The sequence below is a fragment of the Ursus arctos genome, unplaced genomic scaffold (assembly GCF_023065955.2).
Source record: "Ursus arctos isolate Adak ecotype North America unplaced genomic scaffold, UrsArc2.0 scaffold_28, whole genome shotgun sequence".
Taxonomy (NCBI): domain Eukaryota; kingdom Metazoa; phylum Chordata; class Mammalia; order Carnivora; family Ursidae; genus Ursus; species Ursus arctos.
Genome location: NW_026622963.1, coordinates 30368129 through 30393678, shown reverse-complemented (window position 1 = coordinate 30393678; position 25550 = coordinate 30368129). Strand labels below are relative to the sequence as shown.

At 43.0% G+C, this 25550-nt stretch overlaps 1 protein-coding gene across 3 annotated transcripts in view; it reads right to left on the bottom strand.

Annotated features, from left to right (window-relative positions):
• The window catches only part of AGBL1 (AGBL carboxypeptidase 1), a 708586-nt gene that overhangs the window by 525347 nt on the left and 157689 nt on the right, over positions 1–25550 (bottom strand). For all 3 annotated transcript variants that reach the window (XM_044388396.3, XM_044388398.3, XM_044388397.3), the window contains exons 10-16: positions 24564–24680; positions 22955–23535; positions 21160–21243; positions 20841–20927; positions 18056–18204; positions 16443–16530; positions 7858–8002 (exon numbers count right to left, since the gene is read on the bottom strand). In XM_044388396.3, coding sequence (XP_044244331.1) covers positions 7858–8002; positions 16443–16530; positions 18056–18204; positions 20841–20927; positions 21160–21243; positions 22955–23535; positions 24564–24680 — 1251 coding nt within the window. The remainder of the gene's footprint in view (positions 1–7857; positions 8003–16442; positions 16531–18055; positions 18205–20840; positions 20928–21159; positions 21244–22954; positions 23536–24563; positions 24681–25550) is intronic.

The window sequence follows — 25550 nt, the reverse complement described above, 5'->3', positions numbered from 1 at the left end:
ATAAACACTAACGGGAAAAAGTCAAAGAAAATATGGTCGGTCCATGTTGCATAAGAAAGAAAGAGAGAAAAAGAGAGACAGTGAGAAGGAGATGGAGAGGGAGAAGGAGGGAGGGAGGGAGGGAGGGAGGGAGGAAGGAAGGAAGGAAGGAAGGAAGGAAGGAAGGAAGGAAGGAAGGAAGGAAGGAAGAAGGAAAAGAAAAGGAGACAGAAAGAAAAGCAAAGAAGCATGGAAAATAGCATAAAATCAAAATGACAGAAGTAACTCCAAAAACTGCTATAAGTATAAATAGATTAAACAGCCTTATTAAATGACAAAAACTTTCAGATTCATTTTTTTAAATCCCATTGCATACTGCATATAAGAAGTACTTTGAGAGAAAGGAAAAATACATAATGTATAGGAAAAGCACTCCTAAATGATCTATTTTGTTTACCTCCACTAAAATATTTTAGGAGAGAAATATTGAAACTTAAAGGATAAGCAAACATAAATTAAAGCAGGCTTGGCAATCGTAATATATGACAAAGTCATATTTAAGACCAAGTACATTAAATGGGATTTAAAAATCTTATTTTGATAAAGGGCATGATTCACAATGAACATATAAAACTCATAAATCTTAAGAATCAAATAACATAGATTGAAATATACAGCACAAAAATGGCAGAAGGGGGAACAATGGTACGAGGAATGGGAGACTCTTAAAATGTTGAATAAATCAGCTGCACAAAAATAATGATATAGAGTGAACAATATTGTTTTTATAGATAAATGTCAAACTTTGTCTCTACAGAGAACATTTTTTTTCCCTCAAACATCCATGGAACCGTAACAAAAATTAATCATATACAGGGCTTTTTAAAAAATTCCCTAAATTTTCCCCCCAAAAGTAGAAACTGTACAAACACATTATCTGACGATAATTAAATGAAATTAGGCATATGTAAAAATGGTCTGAAATACAGCAGAAATCAAAACATTAGAGAATAGAAAACTATCCTCCTGAAAGAAGGCCATGGAAGAAATTCAGGTATGAAAAGGAAAAATCAATATTAAAATCAGTGTAATTAAAGTCCTGGTAGAAGGAGTGGGCCATCTGGTCTCCTGGGAGAGATGGCCCAGGACAAGAACAGAAATGTCCCTTCCAGGCTGTCAGCTATGTCTCACCCATCCCAGTAAAGCGGAATTCCAGAACCTTAGTGAAGGGAATGAAGATAGTCATGAATTTAGATGAAATTCTCTGTGATCATAAACAAATTATTTTAATCGCTTTTGTAAGTTTCTGGGTGAAAGCTGCTCCAATATTGGTTATTACTGAAATCCAGACACGTGGCACCTGCCTCATGCTTACTCTCAAGATTCCAGGTCCCCAAACTGGGAAAGAAATACTCTCTTCAGCAACGTCTTCCTCAAATGTATTCTGTAGGACGTTACTAAGTGCTGGGGTGTGGCAGGGAGGTGGAGGGGTGGGAAATTCACAGCCAAAGCACTGGGAACATGGTGAGTTAAAGAAAAGGAAAACATTTTCATGGCCCCAGAACTTTTCAGATTCTTCAATTCACCAATATGCACCATGAACCTAGAAGAAAAACTAGCCTACAGTGCTTCATGAATTTATACGACCATTAAACTCTTTTTCTTTAAAGATCTCAGGATACTGGAATGCTATAGAACGTACTTTGGAAAATGCAGTCTTGGCTGAACTGTTTCCATGAGAATTTTTTTTTTTTTTTTTTTTTTTTTTTGCCATCGAAGTTAATCACTTGACATTTCATTATGGCTACAAGGGTCCTTATGGGATTGGTGGGGTCGGGTTGGGGGGGGCAGCTTTCTCAACAGAAGTACTGGTCATCATTCTGCGATGTCATAAGGCTACATACACACAGGCCAGAGCTCTTTGGTGTCTGATGCCAAATCTAAAAAATAATAATAAAATCTAGATTTTATAAATCATATAGAGGAAGCAGGTTTGGAAGCAGTTTGCCTACGACAGAAGTCATCAAACACAATTAAGTATGAGAGAAAAAAGTAAACAAAACAAAAAACCCAAAAAACACGCACACACATCATTGTGAACACTGCCCTTCAAAACAGCATCACCTTACAGATGGTAGCTACACTTGTGGTGAGCACCGCATGACACACAGAAATGTCCCATCACTATGTCACACACCTGAAACTAACGTAACATCGTGCATCAACTCTACTCAAATAAACCAGAACAACACTATCACCTCAGCGTGCCCCCTAGCAGCAAATGCGGGAGGAAGCAAGGTTTCAAAGTTTTCTTCTCCTATGAATTCTGTTACATTTTCGATTATTATTTTTTATGATTAATAATAACACAACTCAACAAATGCCTATTTTCTTTTAGCTGAAATTCATTTTCTTTTTTTTAAGATTTTATTTATTTATTTGACAGAGAGAGAGCAGAAGCAGGATGAGTGGGAGAGGGAGAAGCAGGCTCCCCACTGAGCAGGGAGTCTGATGCAGGACTCGATCCCAGGACCCCGGGATCACGACCTAAGCTGAAGGCAGATGTTTAAATGACTGAGCCACCCAGGTTTGGAGGTGAATGCTCCTTCTCGGGTCCAGCAAGGCCATGTGTCATTGGACTTTGCTGAGATCAGTGATGAGAGGAGCAGGACTTCTAAATGCACGTTCCAACAACCAAATATAATCACAGCCCCGCAGAAGTCACAGGGGTGGGATTCTTTACAAAAATGGCAAAGAGTTCAAGGCAATGATGGGAGCCCCAGAGAGACTTTCTTAGAAGCAAATCCTACCTCTCCATGAAAGATGCCAGGCTGATAAGGTAGGCTGCAGCCTCCTGGGCACCTCTCCGCAGAAGCCTTCTGCCCCCTTCTCCTCTATCAGCTACTCCCTTAAAACTTCCAGAAAAGATTGCACTTGACCTCCGCAGGTTACCCCACCGATGGCTATTGATAAAGTGAGAAGCACCCACACTCAAAATCATTCGTTTGTCATTGTTAGCCCCTAAACTGCTATACTCTGTGTCCCCTTAACTCGGAAGAAGGCTCACCCCCAAGGAGAAGGCTGATTTTATTTGAATACAGATTAGTCCTCAGCTGTCACTTAAATACACTCGTTGGAGACTGGAAGGCGTCTCATCACAAGACAAGAACAAATGACACTTATAAGCTAAATAGAAGCCATAAAGCGTGCTGCCAGCAGGTCCTAATGGGCTCTCTCAGACCGCCCCCAACTGCCAGCACCACTCTCGCTACATTAAATGGACTTTCTTTAAGAAGGAAGAGAAAAGATTCATCTCCAGGTGTCTGCTCATAGATTTGCTGATTAGAAAGAAACGATGATGTTAATATCCTTTTTCCATTAAAAATAGATGAAGTTACATCACTGATGATTTGGAAATGTGAGTTAAAAAATTATTTTAATCAACTACCCTAAGACAGTCATCAGTAGCCTTTGTATTTATTTCTTTGTGGTCCTTCATTTGGATTTTTTACAGAATTTTAATTTTATTGTAAGTTATGGAATGGGTATCTTCCCATCAGCCTGATGGAGAAAATGATCACACATCGTTATAAAAAAGAGAATAAATGCTCTGCTGCCTACCATCTAATATCGCTCACTACACACACACACTTGGCCAACACTTTCCATGTAGCAAGTCATTTACCCTTCATAACAACCCACGTGGTAATTGCTTTGGTATGGTGAGCCCTTCTAAAAGATTGTGCGAATGACATTCTAATTTTCTCTTTTCTTTCCTTCTCCCACTCTCTTTCTCTTTCCCTACACTAAACTCCATTTCATCTCTGAAGACCATGGTGGGAGTACCTGCCGCCATATGTATATATGTCTCCTGAAAATTCCTGCTCAAACTTTCAGAGCTTTAAAGCTCTGCCAACATATGGAATCTACTCATGATCACTTTTCTAATCTCTTGCCAACTTGTACAGTTATAAGTTCCCAGGGAGATCCTCCTTCTTTGCCCTCTAAAATGTCCATCGGAAACTCTCTCGGGGCCCCATTTTCAGCCAATACTACCGGCTACCTTGGGACAATCCACATCGTACTCCAAATGCTTTAATGAGCATTGCTAATACTTGAACATCAATGCAATTATTGACAGCTTGATATGGATGATTAAAATAGAATTCCATTTGCTTGCTCCATAATTATAATAATATTATATTTCTTTCTTTTTGCTTTATTTTAAAACTATAATTTGGACAATTATCTAACAGAGTTCCTGGCAAGCATCTGGAAGATATCAATCTGATAGAACCAAATGCTAATTCTCTTATTATAAGAGAATAATAAAATTTTTTAAGTTGTAAAATTGTATTCATGGTGAAAAACATCCAATACACATGTCCTCCACTATAAAAATGTCTGTAATTATTAAACGTAATCCAAATTAGAGGAGATTTACAAATTGTGAATTCCACATAGAAATGTATTTTCCACCCCTCAGCATCACCCCCAAGTAACATGCAGTTAATTCTGCCCTTGGGGTATCATTCACATTTAATTTATCACTGATCTGTTGGAAGAAAACCTGTTTCTCCTTAGGACATGTCCAAAAATAAAAATGAGTAGTGTGCACTATGGAATGTACTCATTGTGTACAGGATGGGAGGAAGAGATTTTTAAGAGAAGTTTTAGAGTCAATTATAGTCTTAAACCTGGAGAGAATAAAGACCATGCATTACTGGAAATGTAAAACCCAAAACTGACTATATACCATTTTTCACTTTCAAGTAACAAATGTCTTTCATACTCTGTTCTGCTCATTAAGGAGAAACAAAAACATATCCCTTTTCCTTTGTTCCTTTTTCATTAACACTCCTCAAACTTCCCCAATGGGAAGAGATTCCCAGTCAACAGGCTAAGGAACAAGCCAGTACGCATCAATTCACAAGATCTCTCTCTCTCCCTCTCATGGAGACCAAGGAACTGGGAAGGGAGGGGGCTCCTCTTTTCTTCTGTTTTTGTCCCCCTTCAAGACAAAATTGTCCCCCCACCGACTCTACTGGGTTCCCAAGCTATTTGTTGATTGTAAATTTCAGGCCCTGTGGTCTGACAAGAGCACAAAAGGTAAGTGGATCCCAGAGACATAAAATGTGATGGACAGGAGCTCCTACAACTGGAGCCCAATTTACAGGCACCAAGATGTGTGGTTGTACAACTCTGACGGTGGGTTCAAGTCATCAGCCCATGGTGTTTATCCAGAACACTGAGTGCCACAGATGCACCTCAGCTGGATACTGTTGCTCCCCAAACATGGTCCCATTCTTTTCTAAAAAAAATTTTATTTAAATTCAATTTAGTTAACACACAGCATATTATTAGTATCAAGGGTAGAGTTTAGTGATTCATCAGTTGCATGTAACACCCAGTTCTCCTTCCATCAAGGGCCCTCCTTAGTGCCCATCTCCCAGTTACCCCATCCCCCCAACCCATCTCCGCTCCAGCCACCCTCAGTGTTTCCTCGAGTTAAGTCTATACAATGGAATAACACTCGGCCATCAAAAAGAATGCAATCTTGCCATGTGTAACGATGTAGATGGAGCTAGAGGGTATTAGGCTGAGCGAAATAAGTCAGTCAGAGGAAGACAAATATCATATGATTTCACTGATATGTGAAATTTAAGAAACAAAACAGATGAGCATAGGGGAAGGAAAGGAAAAAGAAAGTAAGATAAAAACAGAGAGGGAGCCAAACACGGTCCCATTCGTACCCTGAGATGGTCTGATGGGTCCTTGCAAGGTGCCTGCAGGTTGATTCAAAGTCTGAAACTTTTTCAGCCAGGGCTTCACTGCACCTGGCTTCTTACTTTAAGTTCTAGTCTTTGAAACAGCTTGCAGGCACCTCACAAGAACCCATCAGAGCATCTTGGGATAAGAATGGGACTGTGTTCAGGGAACAACACAATCTGCTGAGCCACATCCGTGGCACTCCGTGTTACAGATAAAAACCAGGGGCTGATGACTTGAATCCAACTATGAGACATTATACAATCACATAACTTAATACTACATGTACCAATAAAAGTAGACTAGCCTTATAGTAGCTACTGTCCATCAGAGCAGGCAAGGACACTGATCTGATCCCAGACCAGAACTTCTTCTGAATTTCTTCCACACTTTTCTATGGAAAAGTAGAAAGGGAACAGGAATAGCCATCAAAGACTGGTGCTCCGTTCCCTGCTTGGCCACTAGCTAGATGCAGAGGCATCTAGGCCTCGATGTGTGCATCTGTAAACAATAAGGGTGAATCAGACAATTTCCCAAACCCCTTTAAGCTCTAAAGTTTTATACTAACTGCCACTGAGAATCACATCAGTGTCTAAGATCCAACAAGGGAAAAGAAGAGGGTCCTGGACCCCTGGATCCTCCCTTCAACAGAAAAGGCAAAACACACACACGCAAAAAGGAGTCCCCTTCCCCAGTCGACTTTCTACACCCGGCGCTTCTCAGGCAAGACAATAAAAGCAGCTGTTGAAGGGGATCATGAATCTTGCCTGCTCTACGTCCCTAGAGGCGAAAAGCATGTTTTATAATGAACATAGCTTGTTACGGCATAGCTCGTGACACACATTTGTTGGATTAACTTCTTGAGATCTCTAAGTGTGATATACAAATAATACTAGTTGTGTATCTTCTGCAATCTGGAAAACAGTAAAAAAAAAAAAACCTCTCTCTTTAGGCAAGACAACATATGGGAAGCGGGGCAGATGCCTTCCTAAAGCAGTTAGCCAAGTGGTTTCAGAGATGCCTTCTCGATGGAGAAAAACTTCCATTTATACCTGAACATTCCTTTTGAAGGCAAGGGATGTTCTTGGTTATTATTTTTTCCCAATCCTTATCATGGACTTACAATGAAAATGCTCATCCTTCAGGCTGAGAGAGACACTCACACATACAGTACATAGGATTATAAAAATGCTAATAACATTTTGCATTAACACAGAGGACGAGACTACTTTAGAGAAGAACCTTCTAGCTCATTAATCCTCGGGATAGCCATGAAATAGCTGGGGGAGGGGGGATAGTTTTCCAACTTTTCCAAATGACAGGAAACGGCACTATTTCAGCAGTTTGCTCAGATCCGTCCAGTAAGGATTTTGCAGGGCCTGACCGAACACAGGAATACTAACTTCAGGTTTGGACTGACTGACTCCACGCCCCCCCCCCATAGCCAGACTGAGGCCCTTGTTTACAGGGACTCGGTGTTGACTTCTTCCATGCCTCTCACACACCCTGGATCCTTCTAGCACCTTCCGCCCGAGGCCATGGGAACCACTGCCGAGAAAAGCTGAAGTGGCTCCTTGCTCAGGGGCTCAGGTGGTTTTCTCTAGCTTCTTCTCTACCCCCTTACTCTCTGCTTCACTCCTCTCAGTGGGGCTATGGGCTTCAAATCTGCCTCTCGGCTGACCCTATGGTTTTTACCATTTCTCTTTCTTTTTTTTTTTTTTTTTAGAAACTGTCTTTCTTTTTTTTTTCTAATCTAGAGTGAGATGATCTAGTTGAAATGGGGGTTCGTATTTTAAACTTGAGGGCTTCTTAAACACAGAGCCCCTATGACATGGCCCCACCTCCTCCTACACTCGTCCTGCCAATGCAGAGCCTTGCCTGACACTTGGGTCCTCAAAACATCCCTGTCATGACCCCAGCCTCCTGCTCTGCCCACAGAAGAAGCTGGCACCCACAGAAAGCCACCAAATCAGTGACAGCAAAGCCTGGCTCCCTTAGGAAGGCAATAACAATCCCCCACCAGGATGTCAGGGTCTCCTGAATGTTTCCAGGGAAACCCCAAAGAGCCCCTTCAGCCCAGTTAGGGTGATGCTGTCAAGAGGATGTTACCAGGAGGGCTGTGTAAGTGTAGGGATAGTGGTAGGCCAGGTAGCAGGCATCCTCATTGTGCGGGAAGGTGACCACAAAGGTGAGGGTATAAAAACACTTCTCAGATGTTCCTCCCGTGACGGCTGCACTCTGGCGATAATGATTTCTAAAAGAGAAAGGAGAAGGGAGAATGAGGGAGAGGTCCCAGATGCTATAAACCTGCTAGGTTATATACTGGCAAAATGTTCCTCACTCGAAACTCTATGGGGTGAAATTTAGAAAACAGGGAAACTGCCAGGTCATGAGCCAAACCAGCAACATCTGGGCAGGTCCATCTGTCTCCTTTTTTTTGTTTTGTTTTTGAGGGACTGGGAGAGCACACACAAGTGGGGGGAGGGGCAGAGGGAGAGGGGTAAAGAGAGAATCTCAAGCAGGCTCCACACTCAGCGTGGAGCCTGACACAGGGCTCGATCCCACAACCCTGAGGTCAAGACCTAAGCCAAAATCAAGAGTCAGACTTAACCGACTGAGCCACTAAGGAACCCCAGGTCTATCCGTCTCCTAATTGTGGCGTACATGCCACGAGCCCTTCCTTGCTGTGTCTGAAAACGAAGCCTACAGAGTCACTGAGCTAGAAAACAGGTGAATCGTTTTGCATATCCCAAGATGCAATCACAGACATACCCTTTAATACCCAAATGTGAGACTCCCCAGCCCCCGCCTTTCCCTAGACCCCATAGAGTTCAGCTCTTCCTTTCCCTTCCACCTGCCAAGTGGTTTTGTTAGTAATCATTACTACTACGTACTAAGTTCCAACTCGACACTTAACACACGTCACCTTATGTTATCATTGCAACAACCACCGTGTGCATAAAGAAACAAAAGCTTAGGAAAATTAATCTGTAAAAGGTTGCAAGGCTAGAACCTGGTCGGGATGGGACTCGAACCCAGATCCGTCTGTCTGCGAAGCTTTTGTTCATTGCACTATACAATACTTGCCTCCCAAAGGAATACATTTGTCACCCCAAATGTGGTTCAGCTTCTTATAGCTTCAGAGTGCACATTTTCCTTTGTCAAAGATGAAGAACCAATTTTGATACTTCAGAGAACAGTATCAAAGTAAATTGCACCCAGAAGTACATTCCAAGCAATATTTTCCCCACACGCTGCCAGTTATGCCCGCGCCTTGCCTGTCGATGGGGAGGCAGCTGTGCAGGCTTTCCTGAGAAATGTTATCATCAAGACTGCATTATGATGCAAAATACGCCCGGACACCAAAAGATGTAATTCCACCTTTGAACATTTACAATGTTGCCTTACTTGTCCATGGTGCTTTGGGGTTTTATTGGGGAAAAGGGTGGGGAGAGGGAAGAAATAGCAGGTAATGAATCTCTGTTGTTGCAAAACATAAAAAAAAAAAAAAAAAACCCACAGATTACTCTTTTCTGCCTTTTTGCTACCTACATGCCACCCCCCAACTGAAGCAAAAGCCAAACAAACAAACAAAAAAATCAGGCAAGCAATAAAGGAAGAAAGAGAAAACAGACTGTCTTATTTCTTGTGGTTTTGTGGGTTTTCAGTATTAATAAAACCCGGAATGGCAGTCCCACAAACTACAGCCTGACACATTTCTCCTGCCTCGGCTTCTGCCAACACAGCACCCTGGGAACCTGGTCATTCTAGGGAGAGAAGGCTACCCCCTAACAATGTAAGCCCCAAGTGTTTCTCTCCGTCACTTTTTAGATCTGTGACTAGGGCCCGATTTCCTTTGTGACTCCCGCACTAGAAACTTCTAAAAGGCATCTTCACCCATGGTGCCATCTGGATCTTGATACCTAATTGGGTCTCCTTCCTCCATATTTCCCCGATGTTCTGTACTTCCTTCAGAGCTAAGGCTCTGGTTATTAGAAAGTATGTCAAGAAGCAGATGGTAGCTCAGAAAGCATGCAAGCCACATATGCTCTGCGTTTTATTTCCTTTCCGATTTCACTCATAAAAGGCTCCCCTGCAAACGCTCATCAGCTGACACCTACTTGAACAACAGGTACGGGTCAATTACACCTCTCCACACTGACGGCCCAAGAGACATGAAATGAGCCAGTCAAGATGGTCAAGATGTTGACCGCCAATCAAAATGTGGAAGAGCACTTCACCTGTAAGCATACATGCGTGAGCACACACCCCATATATGCACATTCATGAAGGTAGAGGCAGGTGGAAACGTAACACCTAGAGCCTCTCCGTCCCCAACTTCTTCACCCACAGAGGGGACACAGAGCCTGCATCTTTCCTCAGGTATAAACGATTTCTCTGACAGCCAGGGCGGTGGTCTCCTCTGACATGAGCCACGCTTCCTGGTCCACTTTCCACCATACTTGTCACCACGCTGAAGTCACATCACAGGGACATTCACCGTAAGCAAATTCAGCCTTACCCCAGCAGCCATCAGAGTGAGCAAGGAGGAGAAAGCAAGAATGTGGAATCCCCATCCCTAGGCTCTTTCCACCATTCAAATCAAACCCGGACTCCAGGGAGGGAACAGCGACAGAGAAATGGAAAGAGAAATAAAATAAAAGGATTCTTAGTTTTTGAACTTCTGTGGACCTACGGTTCTAGTGATTTAAGGGAAGTGTAAGGAATTCAAACGGCAGTTTTGGTTGTATGAAATCCACCTTCCCACAGCCCCCCCCCCACCCACACACACTATATAACTTGATGGGCGAGAATCCTGTGGACAAGACTAAAAGCTCCTCACTGGGACGCTTGGGTGGCTCAGTTGCTTAAGCATCTGCCTTCGTCTCAGGTCATGATCCCGGGGTCCTGGAATTGAGTCCCACATCGGGCTCCCTGCTCCCTGGGGAGTCTGCTTCTCCCTCTCCCCCAGCTCATACTCGCTCTTTCTTTCTCTCTCGCAAAAATAAATAAAATATCTTTTAAATAAATAAATACTCCTCATTGGTAAGCCAGCCCTCCCCAGGATGGTTGCGGACTGCTGGGATTTAAAAATGGGTATCGCCTCTGGGGCGCCTGGGTGGCACAGCGGTTAAGCGTCTGCCTTCGGCTCAGGGCGTGATCCCAGCGTTATGGGATCAAGCCCACATCGGGCTCCTCCGCTATGAGCCTGCTTCTTCCTCTCCCACTCCCCCTGCTTGTGTTCCCTCTCTCGCTGGCTGTCTCTCTCTCTGTCAAATAAAATAAAATAAAATAAAATCTTTAAAAAAATAAAAAATTAAAAAATTAAAAAAATTAAAAAATAAAAATGGGTATCGCCTCATTTACGATGAGGTTCTGCTAAAGGAGATTCCATGACAACCCTAGTCTGGGATCAAAACTCCAGCTGAGCCTAAAGCAAATGTCAGGCTTCCCCACTGGAGTCTCCCGGGGGCCATGCATGGGGAGCAGGAAAATCCAGATGACTCTACCAACAGCAAAAAGTCTCCTCTTTGGGGACCTCAACGCTTTCCCAAGATCACCTTTCTCACAGTGAACTGTTCGATAAATCTCTAAAGTGAAACCTTTGGCTTGCAACAATTCGCCTTGTCCACAATAAAGTTATATTCTAACAAGCTATTATTTCCCCAATTATGATGTGAACATGCTGAGGGATGTTTGCAAAGCAGTAATATTCATCCTTTATATCTGAAGTGGTTCCCATGTTCTTCCTTCATACGAAAACCCTTTCCTTCTACCTCATTCAGACAACTCCTTCTGCCTTCAAGCCTCAATCCAAGAGTTCCCTCTTCCAGGAAGCTTTCCCTGATATCTGCTCTTTCACAGAGTTCTTACCACACTCTGTCTCTCCCTCACTGGTAACCTTTATGACAGGGATTATGCTTATTCATTTGTGTATCTTCATGCTTGGCACATGAGCTGGACTTAGCAGCTGTTCAGTTAAAGTTTGTAGAATAAATGGACTCCAGGGGTAGTAATTAAAACACCTGAAGTATTACACCTCTAATCCTACTGGCGTCTTTTTAAGGTTAAGTATACCTGTACACATTCTACAGATGGGGAAATTGAGGATCACGGACGTGAAACGTCTCAAGCAACTCCACACAGAAAGCATGGCAAGCCCAATCCAACCCCACGAGTGGGCTGACTCCAAAACCAAGATCTCTTTTATTATATCACCTGTCTCTTGGAAATGACTAAGAAGACTAGTAGTCTTTTGGCCCAATTCAGCCAGTAAGAATGTGAAGTTTTGGTCTTCATAAATCAGGGCTGCTTATAAACTTAAAAGTCTAAAGTAACAGAAGGAATATAACATAAAACGGGTGAGAGCTCATGAAAATGAAACATTTCACTGATTCTTTATGTCACTGGTGCCACTAAGAGTTTCTACTATTTACGGATGATCGCTGACGTTCACTGAACATCTACTATGCATCAGACACTGTGCTCAACTTTCCACCTGTTTTTCCTCATTTCATTATCCACTATTGGCTCCATTTTACAGATGAGGAATCGGAGGTTGAGGATGGAATAATCCGCCCACAGTCACACCACTGATGATAAGTGGTGGGAGTTTGATTCCAAGAACTTTTTCTCCTTGATCTGCTCTTCGAGATGGAGAAGGAGCCTGGTGAAAATCAAGGGCATTCTCAGATTTGCTGGATCCTACATAGGTCATGTTGGGTCAAAGATACCCAGGGTCAGGCAGAGCCAGCTCTTCCAGTTAAAAGACTCCCTCTTTCGCTTTTCCATTCCCTGAACCATTTGTCTCAGGACCAATCTACACTTTTATAATCATAAAGCCTTCAATGAAGCAAGGAGCAAAGTACACAAATGCATAGTTATGAACTCAATCTATTTCCATTTGCACTTAAAAATATGCTGGGAAGTCATTTTTTTTCCTGTGGGTGCATGAAATAAGCGAATGCCAAGATAGAGAGTGGAGTAGATAATCTTATAATGACCCGGCTCTGTTTAACAAGGGCGCATCATTTCACTTAACAGGGTCTAATAAGGCAGAGCAGCCACGCCACTGGGCTTCCCCGTGTCTGCAGCGTTACTAATATTCCATACAACGCCAAATCTCCCTCCTGAGATCCCTCGGAAGGATGCATGATGGCAGAGCTCGTGTATGACATTCATCTTCATGAGTGAGCTGTTCCATCTCCTCTCACGAGCGGAGATAAATGTCAGAAGAGATCAGCCGTTGTGTATTACACGGCCACTCTGAGCGCGCGGCTTCCCTCCCTCTGCCCTTCAGCACCAAAATTACTTTAGACCGGAGCCGGGAAAGGACTCGGAAAGGTGCGAAGCTGTGTATGTTGCAGGGAGAAGCAGGCCACGGGGAAGTCAATAAAGCAGCAACTGAAAGTATCCTTGCTTACTTTTATGAGAGGCATGGAAAAAGGAGTGTGCTCAATTATGTCCTCCCCTCCCGAGGATCCCTTTCACTTTCTGGCTTACTGGTCTGCAAGGTGGGTGGGAGAGGGGGATGGGACGGAGGAGGAGAGGGCATTCCAGGGGGAAGGGCGAGATGGTCAATTGTGCACAGGAGAAAATATTAGAAATTTTCCTCAAATGTGGTATGATCTAGGTACTAAGAAAGAAATTCAGTTGTCTTAAGCTTTAATATGGGGATTGACACTGCTGTCCTTATGCCGTCCAAGGCAACCTGATGCGATGCCGAATTATAAAGCAAACTACAGGAGAGCAATCTTAGCCATTCTTGTCTGTCGTGTTCCAGAACTGAATACGAACAACGCATTGCATTCTACATTTCTGATTTTCATGTGTCAGGAAGCCGAGTATCGACTGCTGTATGGGAAGAGCTCCACACCTCCCTTATTCTTTTGCTTTTAACTTCTGGCAAGGTAGTTAAGTTTGCAGAAGCCTACCTAAGTGGATTGACAGATTATATTTCCTAAATTAAACTAAACCTCACAATATAGACGGTTAGTTGTTGTTGTTATTTTGCTTAGAAGCCATAGAATTGAGGGTAACATTAAATTTCAAGCACTAAAGACCCCCCAAAAATGGAAGAATGGACAGGGCCTATCTTCCCTACTTTTCCCACTAGCTCTTTCTCAAAGATTCTGACAAATTAGATCTGGCTAATTAGATCTGGCAAATTAACCAAAATCTTTCAAAATTATGCAAAAGGCTACTGATAACTGTATTTTTCATGGGAACCCCTAAGGGTACAGTATGTCCTGAGTTATCAAGAGAATAAAGATATAACCGGGTACATATTTACAATTACTATTTGTTCCATCTTTTTCTCAGCATTTATAATTTTAACTCTTTGCATGTTTTCTAATGTACACAACATATTAGTATAATAATGCATATGTAACTGATTAAAATAATTTATGAACAAATCTATATTAAAAGAACACACATGACTATATCTTACCAAAACAGGCAGGAGACCACTTTCTAACTGATGACAATCAGACCCATGAAGCTGTCAGCTCACATCCTTAACTGATCACCACTGTTGTCTCTTTTCGAAGGAAATGAAAATCCCATTCCTCCGAGTGTCTTTTTCTCGTGTGCCCTTCCGTATATGTACTCAGGCACAATGAGCACCCTGGCCCCTCCTTCAGAACATGGCACTAAATCTGGGAACTTAACAGCACACTAGAAATAGAACTTCTGAGTTTCTGATGATATGCTGGAGACAGAGAAATAAGCAGGTGAAGTTCTCTCAAATTAATACACCAGAGAGAATAAAGGCAAGCGTGAAGCAAACACATCTTCTAGAGCAAATCAACTCAAAGACTGTGATGGGTAAAGAGGGAGAAATATGTTCTACAATCTAAGGCATTCTACAGTAGGGAGAGGTGTTCTGAGCTGTGGTTGAATAGAGATACACACATCTAAACTGTTGTTAAATCACGTTATTAGAAATATGTTAACATAGTGTGATGAATAATTGTAAAACAAACTACATTACAGTGTAGCAATCTTATCCACTCATCTCTGCTGTATTCATGACTGCAATATGAAAAATGAATTACATTACACATTCATGGTTTTCATGTTACCCCTCTGTTGCTCTTTAATCACATAACAATTGTCTTTTTAATGAATCTAACAGCTATTAACATTAACTTGGGCTCTCCTTTGTTTTTGGATGTGGGGCTTCTTTCTTCCTTCTCTTTTTTTGGCAGATGCTTAGTTCCTGCAAGTCTGCTCCTTACTCCCCACCTCCCAGAGGGACAGCCTCCAGGGACAGTTCTACTCAGCTGGGAGACAATACTGAATGTTGTATTTGTCCAGTCTCTTACAAGTTACAGAGCCAAGCAGGCAGAAAGCTGGATCTTTCACATTTATTAGGGTTACTATTTTCACAGGACACACCAAGGTTCAAAATTTAGGCTTTTGCTGTTTTTCCCTGAAGTTGTTGGCTTCTACCACTTTGAGATGGTTTTTAGTCTCAACCTCTTTGGAACATGAAAAGATCCTGAGAGTTTCTAGATATGGAGGTCAGAGAGAAATTGCCATATAAGGGAATGGAAAACCAACAAAATCGTAATATTTTGCTATTGTTCTAAAGAATATAATGAAAATACCACCAAGGTCCATATCCAAATACATCAAGGACTGAAGACTGCCAACTCTTTTATTACAAACTGTAAGTCAGCCCAGCTCTGTGTTTTGTAGACAGCACTTATCTCTATGGTGATTTTTGCCTTTGTGTCTGATAGATAGGAAAGGTTAGGAATGATGTTGCTCTATGAGTGTTCCTGTCCTCAGTCTCAAAAGCCAAAAGGCATAAGAGTATATATTCTCTTTCTTTTTGATATCAATAACAATCCTAAACGCTAGAACATCTGATAATACTTTTCTTAGGGCCCTCTTGCAATATCAGAAAGAGATACAACTTGCTTTATCCAATAAAACAAATGGCAGCCTATCAGTTTTTATAAGAAACTAGCAATGAGCTAATAATGAATTACATATTTCCTGCCTGTCCTAACAGTTCCTGTCCTTTTTCTTTCTTATGAATCTGTATTTTATTTTCCATCAAAAGAAAATGCACAAATGAGCAATTTGTGGGTTGGGAATCCATTTCTTTTATCAAAAGATACGGATAATTTAGATTTCATTTACAACTTTACAGACTAAATTGATGAAAATGCCTGCCGATCAAGGGTTGAAGATGAACTGTGGAAATGCTCCCTCTTTTTTTTTTTTTTTTCCCAAAAAATCATCTTGCTATGGAGGAACAGTTACTTAAGTGTACCTGTCCATATTCACTCCCATCCGCTTTGGAAAACTGAAGCACAGGATGAGTAAGAATAGGCCAGAACATCTCGGATTTTTTGTTCACTGAGATACATGGAAAGAGGTAAAGAACGGAGGCTTGATGAACTAATCACAGGTTACGTCTGTACAGGTTCTAACATCCAACAACAAGGTCTAAGGGTTTTAATGTGTTGAAGTGAGGACAGGTGACTTCTCTGAAAATCAAAAGATTTCTTGGGTTCTACTGTGGGTGCCATTTAACATGCTTGTGCTTCTGAAGGGCAGGGCGTTCGCCATTGGGACGTGGATAGATGGCTGAGGTTTCTCAGATCCATACAGAAGAGCAGGAAATTGAGAAAGAATACAAGAGCAGAGAAAAGGAAGCTAGCAGCATCCTAACTTACTTGTAATAACAGATTTCGTAGCCCATCCGTATCCAGGTGGGTCTGCCAAGAAGTGCCTCCTTCACAGAATACAGAGTTGGCTGCATCCCTGCAAGAACAAAGGCAGGATTAATCACTGGGGAGGGGTGCCTGGGTGGCTCAGTCAGTTAAGTGTCGGGACTCTTGATTTCGACTCAGGTCATATCATCAGGATCATGAGATCGAGGGTCAGGATCCAAGCTCAGCGTGGAGCCTGCTTAAGATTGTCTCTTTCCCTCTCCCCCTTCCTTTGCCCCTAAACCCCACATCTTAAATATATATATATGTATATTTATATATAAATATATTATTTAATATATATATATATATATATATATATATATATATATATATATATATATATATATAAAAATTTCTGGGGAAAGAGAAAGGGAAAGAGCGCTGTGATGGGCTGAATCATGGCCCTCCAAGATATCCAGGTCCTAATCCCTGGAACCTGTGAATGGTGCCTTATATGGTGAAAGTGATTTCATAGATGTAATTAAATTAAGGATTTGGAGATGGGGAGATTATCCTGGTGGGCCCTAAATGCAATCACTTATGTCCTTTTAGGAGGGAGGCAGAGAGCAGTTTGTGCAGGAGAAGCAATGTGACTGAGGCAGAGGGAGATTGCGAGGTGCTACGCTGCCAGCTTTGAAGATGGAGGAAGAGGCCATGAGCCAAGGGATGCAAGGAACATAGCTCTAAACACTGGGGAAAAAATACCAAACAAAATCCCCTAGATGCTCCAGTGGGCACCTTCCAGCACCTTCACTGTAGCCCGTGAAACTGATTTTTGACCTGTAGATTCTAGAATTGTAAGAGTAAATGTGTCTTGTTTTAAGCCACCAAGTTTGTGACAAATTGTTCCAACAGCCACACAGAACAAATACAAGAGTCAGGGTTCGTATTTTTTCTTTTACACCAGCAAGAATCTATTTAGTCAGTACAGAATAGAGGCAGCTCCCTGTGCTCAGACCTAGAGATATGGGCACATATATTCCTTACTCAAAGCTACTCAATAAATTAGTGTATGATCCAACAACAACATGCAGAATTTTCCATTCCTGGAAATGTTCAAAGTAAATGTGGGCTTCCAGTCACTCTGTCCCTTGAATTTGTCCTCCAACATGGCAATAAGTGTTCCGGAGACTTTGAACTTTCCCCATATTTCCTGAAAGTGTAAGTCAGCATCGTCCAATTGGACCATGCTGTTTTCCCTTCTGGGACAAATAGGTCAATATATTTGCTGCTGTGGGATTTAGGCGATGAAGAGAAGGAATAAATGAGAGGTTCTCATGGGCCTCCGACAGTTCAAGGTGGGGCGAGGCCATCAGGAAGTAATGGAATGGCAGGCATGACTTCCAGCTTGCCTTCCATGGTGGCAGTCTTCCATAGTCTGCCCACCATCTTGCCCCATGTGGCGACCAAGACATTCATCTCAACTTCAAACACTTTGCAAACCCAAACAGGACTTCCAGTAATAAGCCAACCCATCACAGAGGGGCATCATTCCTGGTGTTAGCCAGAAGATCTAGCATCTAGAACTTCTAGAAGATCTAGAAGATCTTGGGTGTCAGCCCAAGAGCTCATACCGTAATTAAACTGGCTGTTGGGCTTCTCACAGTTGATGATGTTGAAGCGGTAAGGGACGCCAGCTCTCATGCCGCTCACCTGGAAGTAGAACCACTGCTGGTGCTGGCTGCTATTCACATCAGCGTTGACCAGCAAGTCGTACTCCCGCCTGCAAAGTCAGAAGCAAGATTGGAGGGCTATGGGTCTTCAAAGGACCATCCAACACTGAGAAGCTACACACCTCGGGTTCCAGAGGACGGATCTAAGACCCGGGATCTCAGCAGGCTGGTAAGTTACAGTGACTGTGCTCATCTCACAAAATTGGACACATGGACTACAGAAATGTGGGGAGAGGGGAACAGGTTCTTGGTATTAGGAGAATCAGTTACACAACCACAGCGCATCTTTTTATTAAACTGGGATGAATCTTCTCTCTGGCAGGAAAAATGTAAGTGTGCTGTATCCCAGAGAAAATTCAATCACATCTGGTTGTGTAGCTCATTACTATTTGATGCTGCACATTACTTTGGGGCTCAGCCTCCTCATACGGAAAATGGAAATAGTGCCTACTTGCGGTGCTGTTTGTAAAGATTAAGTGGTATCATATAGATAAACCCCCAGCAAAGCAACAAACATGAATTAGGCCGGCAATACAGGAGTTGTGTGTTCATTTTGTCCCTTTTTCATTGATTTAACTTACATGCAGTAGAGTGCACAAATTTTTAAGTGCACAACTCAGTGAATTTAAAAAAATTCATCTGGACACTTCTGGCAATTACCCAGATCAAGACATAGGACATTTCCAGTGCCGTAGGAAACTCCTGTGGGTCCCCTCTCCACTACTATCTGCAAAACTAACCAATTTTTTGAGCTATAGCAACAAAATTAACAATGCAATTTTGACTTCAACATTATTATCAATATATTATATTTTCAAAAATATGATTGCTCCATCCCCTTGGCATGTTCTTTGAGCTGCTCCCCTAGGAAGGGTGATGTTTTTGCCCTGATCTGTTCACACTCTGCCACTACGGACCCCTGAGAAGCAGTACAATGAGATTTCTGGAAGCGGGGAGAGGCTTTGCAGAAGGCATATCAGAGCAGAGCAGAGCTACCTGATAGAGACCCACTGCTCGCACTGTCACTCTAAGCATCTCACTTGAACCATCGAGACCAACGTACAATGAACAAAGAAGCATAATCTCCCGAGTGACGCCCATTAGGACAAATCCAGAAAGACTACAGCCCTCAAATGGTCTCCTCTCCAAAAACTGATCATCAAAACTCCTTGCCTATACCTGTAGGTTTGTTTTCTGTCTTCGGATTCCATTACCCCGACCATAACTAATTGGTTTAGGATTCTAGACTCTGGCCAAAGCTAGATATATGGAGAGAGAGAGACCAGAGCAAGGCCAGCAGTGCAGACGCATCATGGACTGACCACTGCCCCCCCAGGAGACTCCTGATTAGGTTTTCTCTCCCATATCCCTTAAACATGATATAAAGAGAAACGGAATAATAAAAGCAGGAGCCATCGCAAGACGTAAGAACTGAGCTGGCAACAGAAAGAGAAGAAGGCTGAGAAGGAATGTTAACAGAACTGCCGTTCTCTTCTTCAGCCCACGTAGCTCAACTTGTATTTGTTTTATATGTCAGGCTTCCTTGAAATATTTTATGTATAAAACAAACAAATGGAAAAGGATCACGTCTCACCTGCCCCCAGCCAAAAAAAAAGAAAAATTCCAAAAATGACTCCTCAGATAGATACAAAACAGGCCAGTCTATCTGAAGTCCTGAGCTCTGGCTGTGGTGTATATACATCCCTGAAGACGTGCTCACGTGGACTGAGTGTGCCAGACACTACTCTTAAGAGCGTGATGTGTTTTTAGCTACATCTTGGAAAAAAGTCCCTATGATGTAGGTGCCATCGCTGTCCCCATTTTCTGGGTGAGGAAAAAAAGGCATGGAGTAGAGTCAGGTAATCATTCTAAGTGTCCTGGTGGGAAAGGGGTGAGGTGGCCCGGCATTCTGATTCCAGAGTCTGTGACCCCCACATACCGTTAACTGTTCTGGACTGCCGCCTTCGGGAGTTCAGCTACAGAAGACGGGTGACAAATTCTGATTTTTGGCATATGACAAATAGAGTCCACACTGGTATCAAGGGAAGAATGATAACATAGCCGTCTCTTCTGCACTGAAAATTTTTGTTTTGTGTCCTCTCCCCCTTTTTAGCTTGTACAGCCCTAGACTTTTCTTGCCTGTGAAATATTTTTCTAGTAACAAGAGCTCATTGAGACATTCTGCCAGAGGCATGGCACTATGCATGTCCTTGAACAGAGAGTAACACACTTCTCCATGGGGAGCCTAGTGTTCTTGCCACTTACAGATACACAGCTGTGGGAGCAACAGATGTGAAAAGTTACTGGACCAGGGGACCCCACGTACCCTGCTGTGTCAATGGAACCAGCCCCAGCACCAGCGTTAAGTACAAACATCCCAGCCAAAGGACTCCTGCACCCAAGGAGGGAGCCATTATATGGAATACAGGTGTATTCATAACCTTCACCTCTAGTTGCACCTTGCTGTGACATCAGCTAGTGAGCCCCCTAGTGGTGTGCCCCAATGTTTAGCAATGGACTCTGAGAGGAAAACCACGTGTAGTGTCTGCCAGTTCTTGGGGCAACTCCAGCCATGGCTGACTTCAAATGACCAATGTGAGACCGCTGTACTGAGAAGAGGGAGGAGAGAGGCACGACCCGCTCCCTTAAGCTGTCAGGAGCTACCTTTGTGGGTTTCCTTACTTACTCACGCACTTGGATGGCTTTGCGAAGATTTCCGGACTCAAACTTGGAGAAGAACCGCAAGCAGTCGGAAGCGGTGTCTTGCAAAGGCCTGTAATGAAATAGGAAACACGTGAACACATGCGTTACTGCTATTCTTGGGCATAGCCTGACATTTCTTAGAGATAAGCTTTTTCTTACAGATTCTTCAACATGACTTCTCATCGCGTTTCGGGGAGAAGGGATGGATTACTAACATAAAACACACTTATTTTCATGTCGTTAAGAGGATATTCCACACTCCGCCCCCATCTTCCACATTCCAGATACTCAAGACCACCTACCAAGGCTCATCTAAACTGAAGACGACTTTATTTATAACATCACTTGGCTGGATGAGCCTCCGGACATCCTCAAATATCTTGATCCTGCAAAGGAAAATTGGAAACATTTTCAGGGTTGGCTCTCACTCCTCACCCCATACATCCTACAGTCATCTGGGAAGGGCCTTGGGAATCATCAGAGAATTATGAAAGAAAAAAATTAATAATGCCCCCAACCTGGGGCTAAAAGAGTGGAAAAAGCACTGCCTCTCCTTCCTTTTTTTTCTTTATCAAAAAAGGAAACTACACTGAGCAGCAGGAATGTAGGATACACTGATGCCGGGTTTTAGTTGGAGGATTCTTGACCTGAAGGGGAATTTTTTCAAGAGCATTTGGACTAATGGGCTCCAAAGGTTTTTGGTTGTGAGAGTAAGAGGGTCCTTTGCATAGAGACAATTTTCGAGGGAGACTTTAGGATTTTTTTTTTTTAAGATTCTATTTATTTATTTGACAGAGAGAGAGACAGCCAGCGAGAGAGGGAACACAAGCAGGGGGAGTGGGAGAGGAAGAAGCAGGCTCCCAGCGGAAGAGCCTGATGTGGGGCTCGATCCCAGAACTCTGGGATCACGCCCTGAGCCGAAGGCAGAAGCTTAACAACTGAGCCACGCAGGCACCCCAGGATTGTTGACTGTTAACATCCTCGAGGCCTGGGAGGCTTCAGTAAGCCTCTAAGCTCTTGGGTCATTTATAGTCCTTGGGTTCTGTCATCTCTGGAAAACAAAGGTCAATCTTCCATCTAAGAAACACCCACATTCAGGAAGTTTCAGTAAGAGGACAGAAGGAAGCCCAAGGGATCTTTCAGATTCCCTCCTTGAATTTCCAATCTATGTTCTTTGGGTGGAGTGGGAGAAGGAGAAGGGAGGTAGACATAAGGCCTGGACTCAAGGGGAAAGATGTTCTGTCAAGGGGGGAAGTGTTGCTAGGCCAGCCCCTGTGCCGTGTCTCTCAGGAACTTGAGAATTGGAGATAACCTGCAAAAAGATGTCAGCAGGAGCCCAAGTCAGAGCAGCTCTTGGGATCCACCATCAATTTGCTAATGAAATGGAAAATAAGTTCATGAAACCTTCTGGTATGCACACTTTGCTCCACTGACTTAGAATATGCATACTCAATGTTAGTTTGTTTGTTTTCCAGGGAAAATCCTTTTTCCTTGGCTTTAGCCATTTACATTTTAATCTATGTTGATCCAAAGGAAAAGCTCCCTTTCCATCATTCTATCCTGGAGAATGAATACTTTCCTTACAATCTTTAGTGATATAGCAGAACTACTCTCCCAGCCAAGCCAGGTTTTATAACGTTGGGACTGTGAGATGGGGGTACACCACCTCCTTTCATCAACAAGAGATCAGATACCAATTTACAGGGAATTAAAAAAAAAAAAGCTCCCAAATAATCCACACTGATTTTTTTTTTTTTTTTTCTGAGAACCTTCCTTTGAGGAATGATCCCAATATTTGGAGAAATTGGGTTGTGTTTCCCTGCTATGATCTGCAATGCGTTCTGGGACATAGGGTTGCGTTAGAATCCTTGGGATTCTTTCTGGAACACATGCCTGCCGCTGTCCCACACTTAGCTCTGACATGTTCGGGTAGGGAGGCAAGCTTCTGTGTTTGGCAGAAGCTTCCCAAAGGATTTGAACACGCTCCTGACAGATTCTCACTTTTCCTAAGATAGCAGAACTCTCTATACAAACCATTCTGCCTATTAAATTATTAAAGAGAAAAAACTATAGCTTCCAAATCAGCAGCACCATCACCTTTGGACTCCACATTTGCGCTCCAGCATTGACTGAGGAGAGAGGGGTGGACAGTGACCCCAGAGGTCAGGAAATGCCATCCTCTTGAAGTCAGCCACAGATCTGGTTCTTCTGGCTTTGGCCATATAAAGAGAGGGGTCATGGAAGGGGATATGCTTGGGATGTGTCTGCAGAAGCTCATCTATTACTTCAACAGTTTCTGTAGGCCTAGCAGAATTGGAGAAGGAGGCACTCATCATTGGGCAAGAAATCACATCTATATCCCAAGCATCCTGTTTGAGGAAAGCTTGACTGTCAGGGATATCTTTTCCAGAAGAATCTATCCCAAGACCATTTGATTGCATGTTTTGGTATGCATTCATCCCAGGGCCTCTTTTGGAGGTTGGATGCATGGTGGACCTCCCCATCTTCACCATGCTCAGAAGAGAAGTCTGGACCATGTCTTTTCTATCTGGCCCCCAGGAGCTTTGGTCCTTAGTCAAACAATGCTGCTTTGGGGAGGTCACAGTCGGAATGTGGTAGTGCTTGGCATCGGGAGTCTCTTCAAAGTTCAAATCATCTCCAGGTTTAGACTCGAGTTCCTTCAGGTTTAAAAAGGAGAAGAATACGTCAGTGTTTCCTTCCTCGTAGAAAATACAACTTGACCCCTGTCCTCAGTTGCTGGGCACAGAGTTAAGCGTAAATCCTGTAAATTAGAAAGCTTTTTCCAAGGTCAGACAAGAAAAGGCTAAGCTTCAAGAATCAAATAAAGGGTAGAATCGCAGAAACTCATGTTTGGAAGGGGCATTGGGTGGGTCTAGTACAATTCCATACAGCACACAAATACCCTCTGGAACACCCAAAAAGCTACAGCCTGGCTGAACAAACTTATTTACAGGGTTATCATTACACCCCAAGGCAGCGCCTTTCATTTGAGGATCATTCTGATTATTTTTAAACAAGTCTTCCTCACGCTGAACTGAAATTCCCTTCCCTGAAATTTTTACCTACAGATCCCCTTCGGCTTTCTGGAGTAAAACAGAATATACTGCCTCCTTTCTCCATGGGATTAGGTGGTACCCTTAGAGGTGGGCAAATTCATGATATATTAAGAGTCATAAGAATATAACAGATCCAAAGGCAGGTCTAAAATCTTGACAACAGCAATAGTAGTGGGAGCAGCAAGTAGCCACTATATCACCAGGAGTAAGATTCTCAATTTGTTTCTACTAACAAAAACCCTGGAATCGGACTGGCCATCTTCAGAAAGCGATCTAGTACAACTTGCCCACTGTGCAAGGGGACAATAAATCATCAGGAATTTTCAGTGCATTTTCACGACATGAGGACAAGGCACTTTTGTCCCCCAGACAATAGGTGGTGATGTGTACGGGCATCCGATTTCCATCTCGGTGCCAGGTGTCCGACTGTAGGCGCCCTGCATACATCCAGCCCAGCCACCTTTTTCACATTTTGCTTAGCCTTCTGTTTCTCTCCCAGAAAGACCCCAGAAGCAGATTGCTAATGATGAGCAATGCTCTCCATCTGGAGACCTCCTGCTTGGCCTCTCAGGTTCTGCAAAGAACCCATCATGTATCACCGGGGAGCAGAACCACGGCATATGCCCTACCTCGAAGCTGCAGGAGAGCTCAAGACACATCGCCTCATACTGCATCAGCTCCTCTTCGGGTCGGTCAAGACCAGGTTTGGAACTCAGCTTGTTCACATCCGTTTCCAAGTCATCATCCTACAATGGCATAGCCAAATATATATATATATAATACCCAAATATAATAGACATTATATTAATTGTTATACATATAAATTATATATTATATATATTAATAATTAATACATATATTATATAGATTACAGTCAAGACAGCCACCCTGAGAAGCATCAAGATAAGCTACCACATGTATGATTTTTCAGAATCTTGGGACATGGTTTCCTTGCCTCCAAATTATAGTGCTAGCCTACACAAAGGAGAATTTAAGATGTCGGGTTGTATTTTTTTTTAATGAAAAGAAAGAAAGTATGCAACTTTTCTCAGCATCCATCTCAGGATTTACCAGCCCTCACCGTAGATAACTAATTTATATAAAACTAGTAAAGCACGACATGAAAGAACTCTGTATCTCGCCACCGCCATCGTCAACAGAATTACAATCACTGCACCTATTCTTCTACCCCCTTCCCATTTAAGTCCCTCAGTCTTCTCGAAAACGCTTAATGAGCACCTACTATAAGCAGGTACCATTCTGGGTACTGAAGAGTTAGTGATAATGGAACAGACAAAGGTCGATGTTCCTGTGGAATCCGCCTTCTAGTGAGAGAAGGGAGACAGCAAACGAATGAAGAAGGTCATTTCCAATGGTGATAAATGCCATGGATATAGTGAAGGGGGCAGTGGGACTGTCTTTGGAGGCAGGGAGTGTGGGAAGCTGTTCAAATTGGGTGAGCTGATGGGCACCTGGGTGGCTCAGTCAGTTAACCGTCTGCCTTTGGCTCAGGTCATGATCCCAGGGACCTGGAATTGAGTCTTGCATTGGTCTCCCCGCTCTGCAGGCAGTCTGATTCTCCCTCTACCCCCGCCCCTGCTCATGATCGCTCTCTC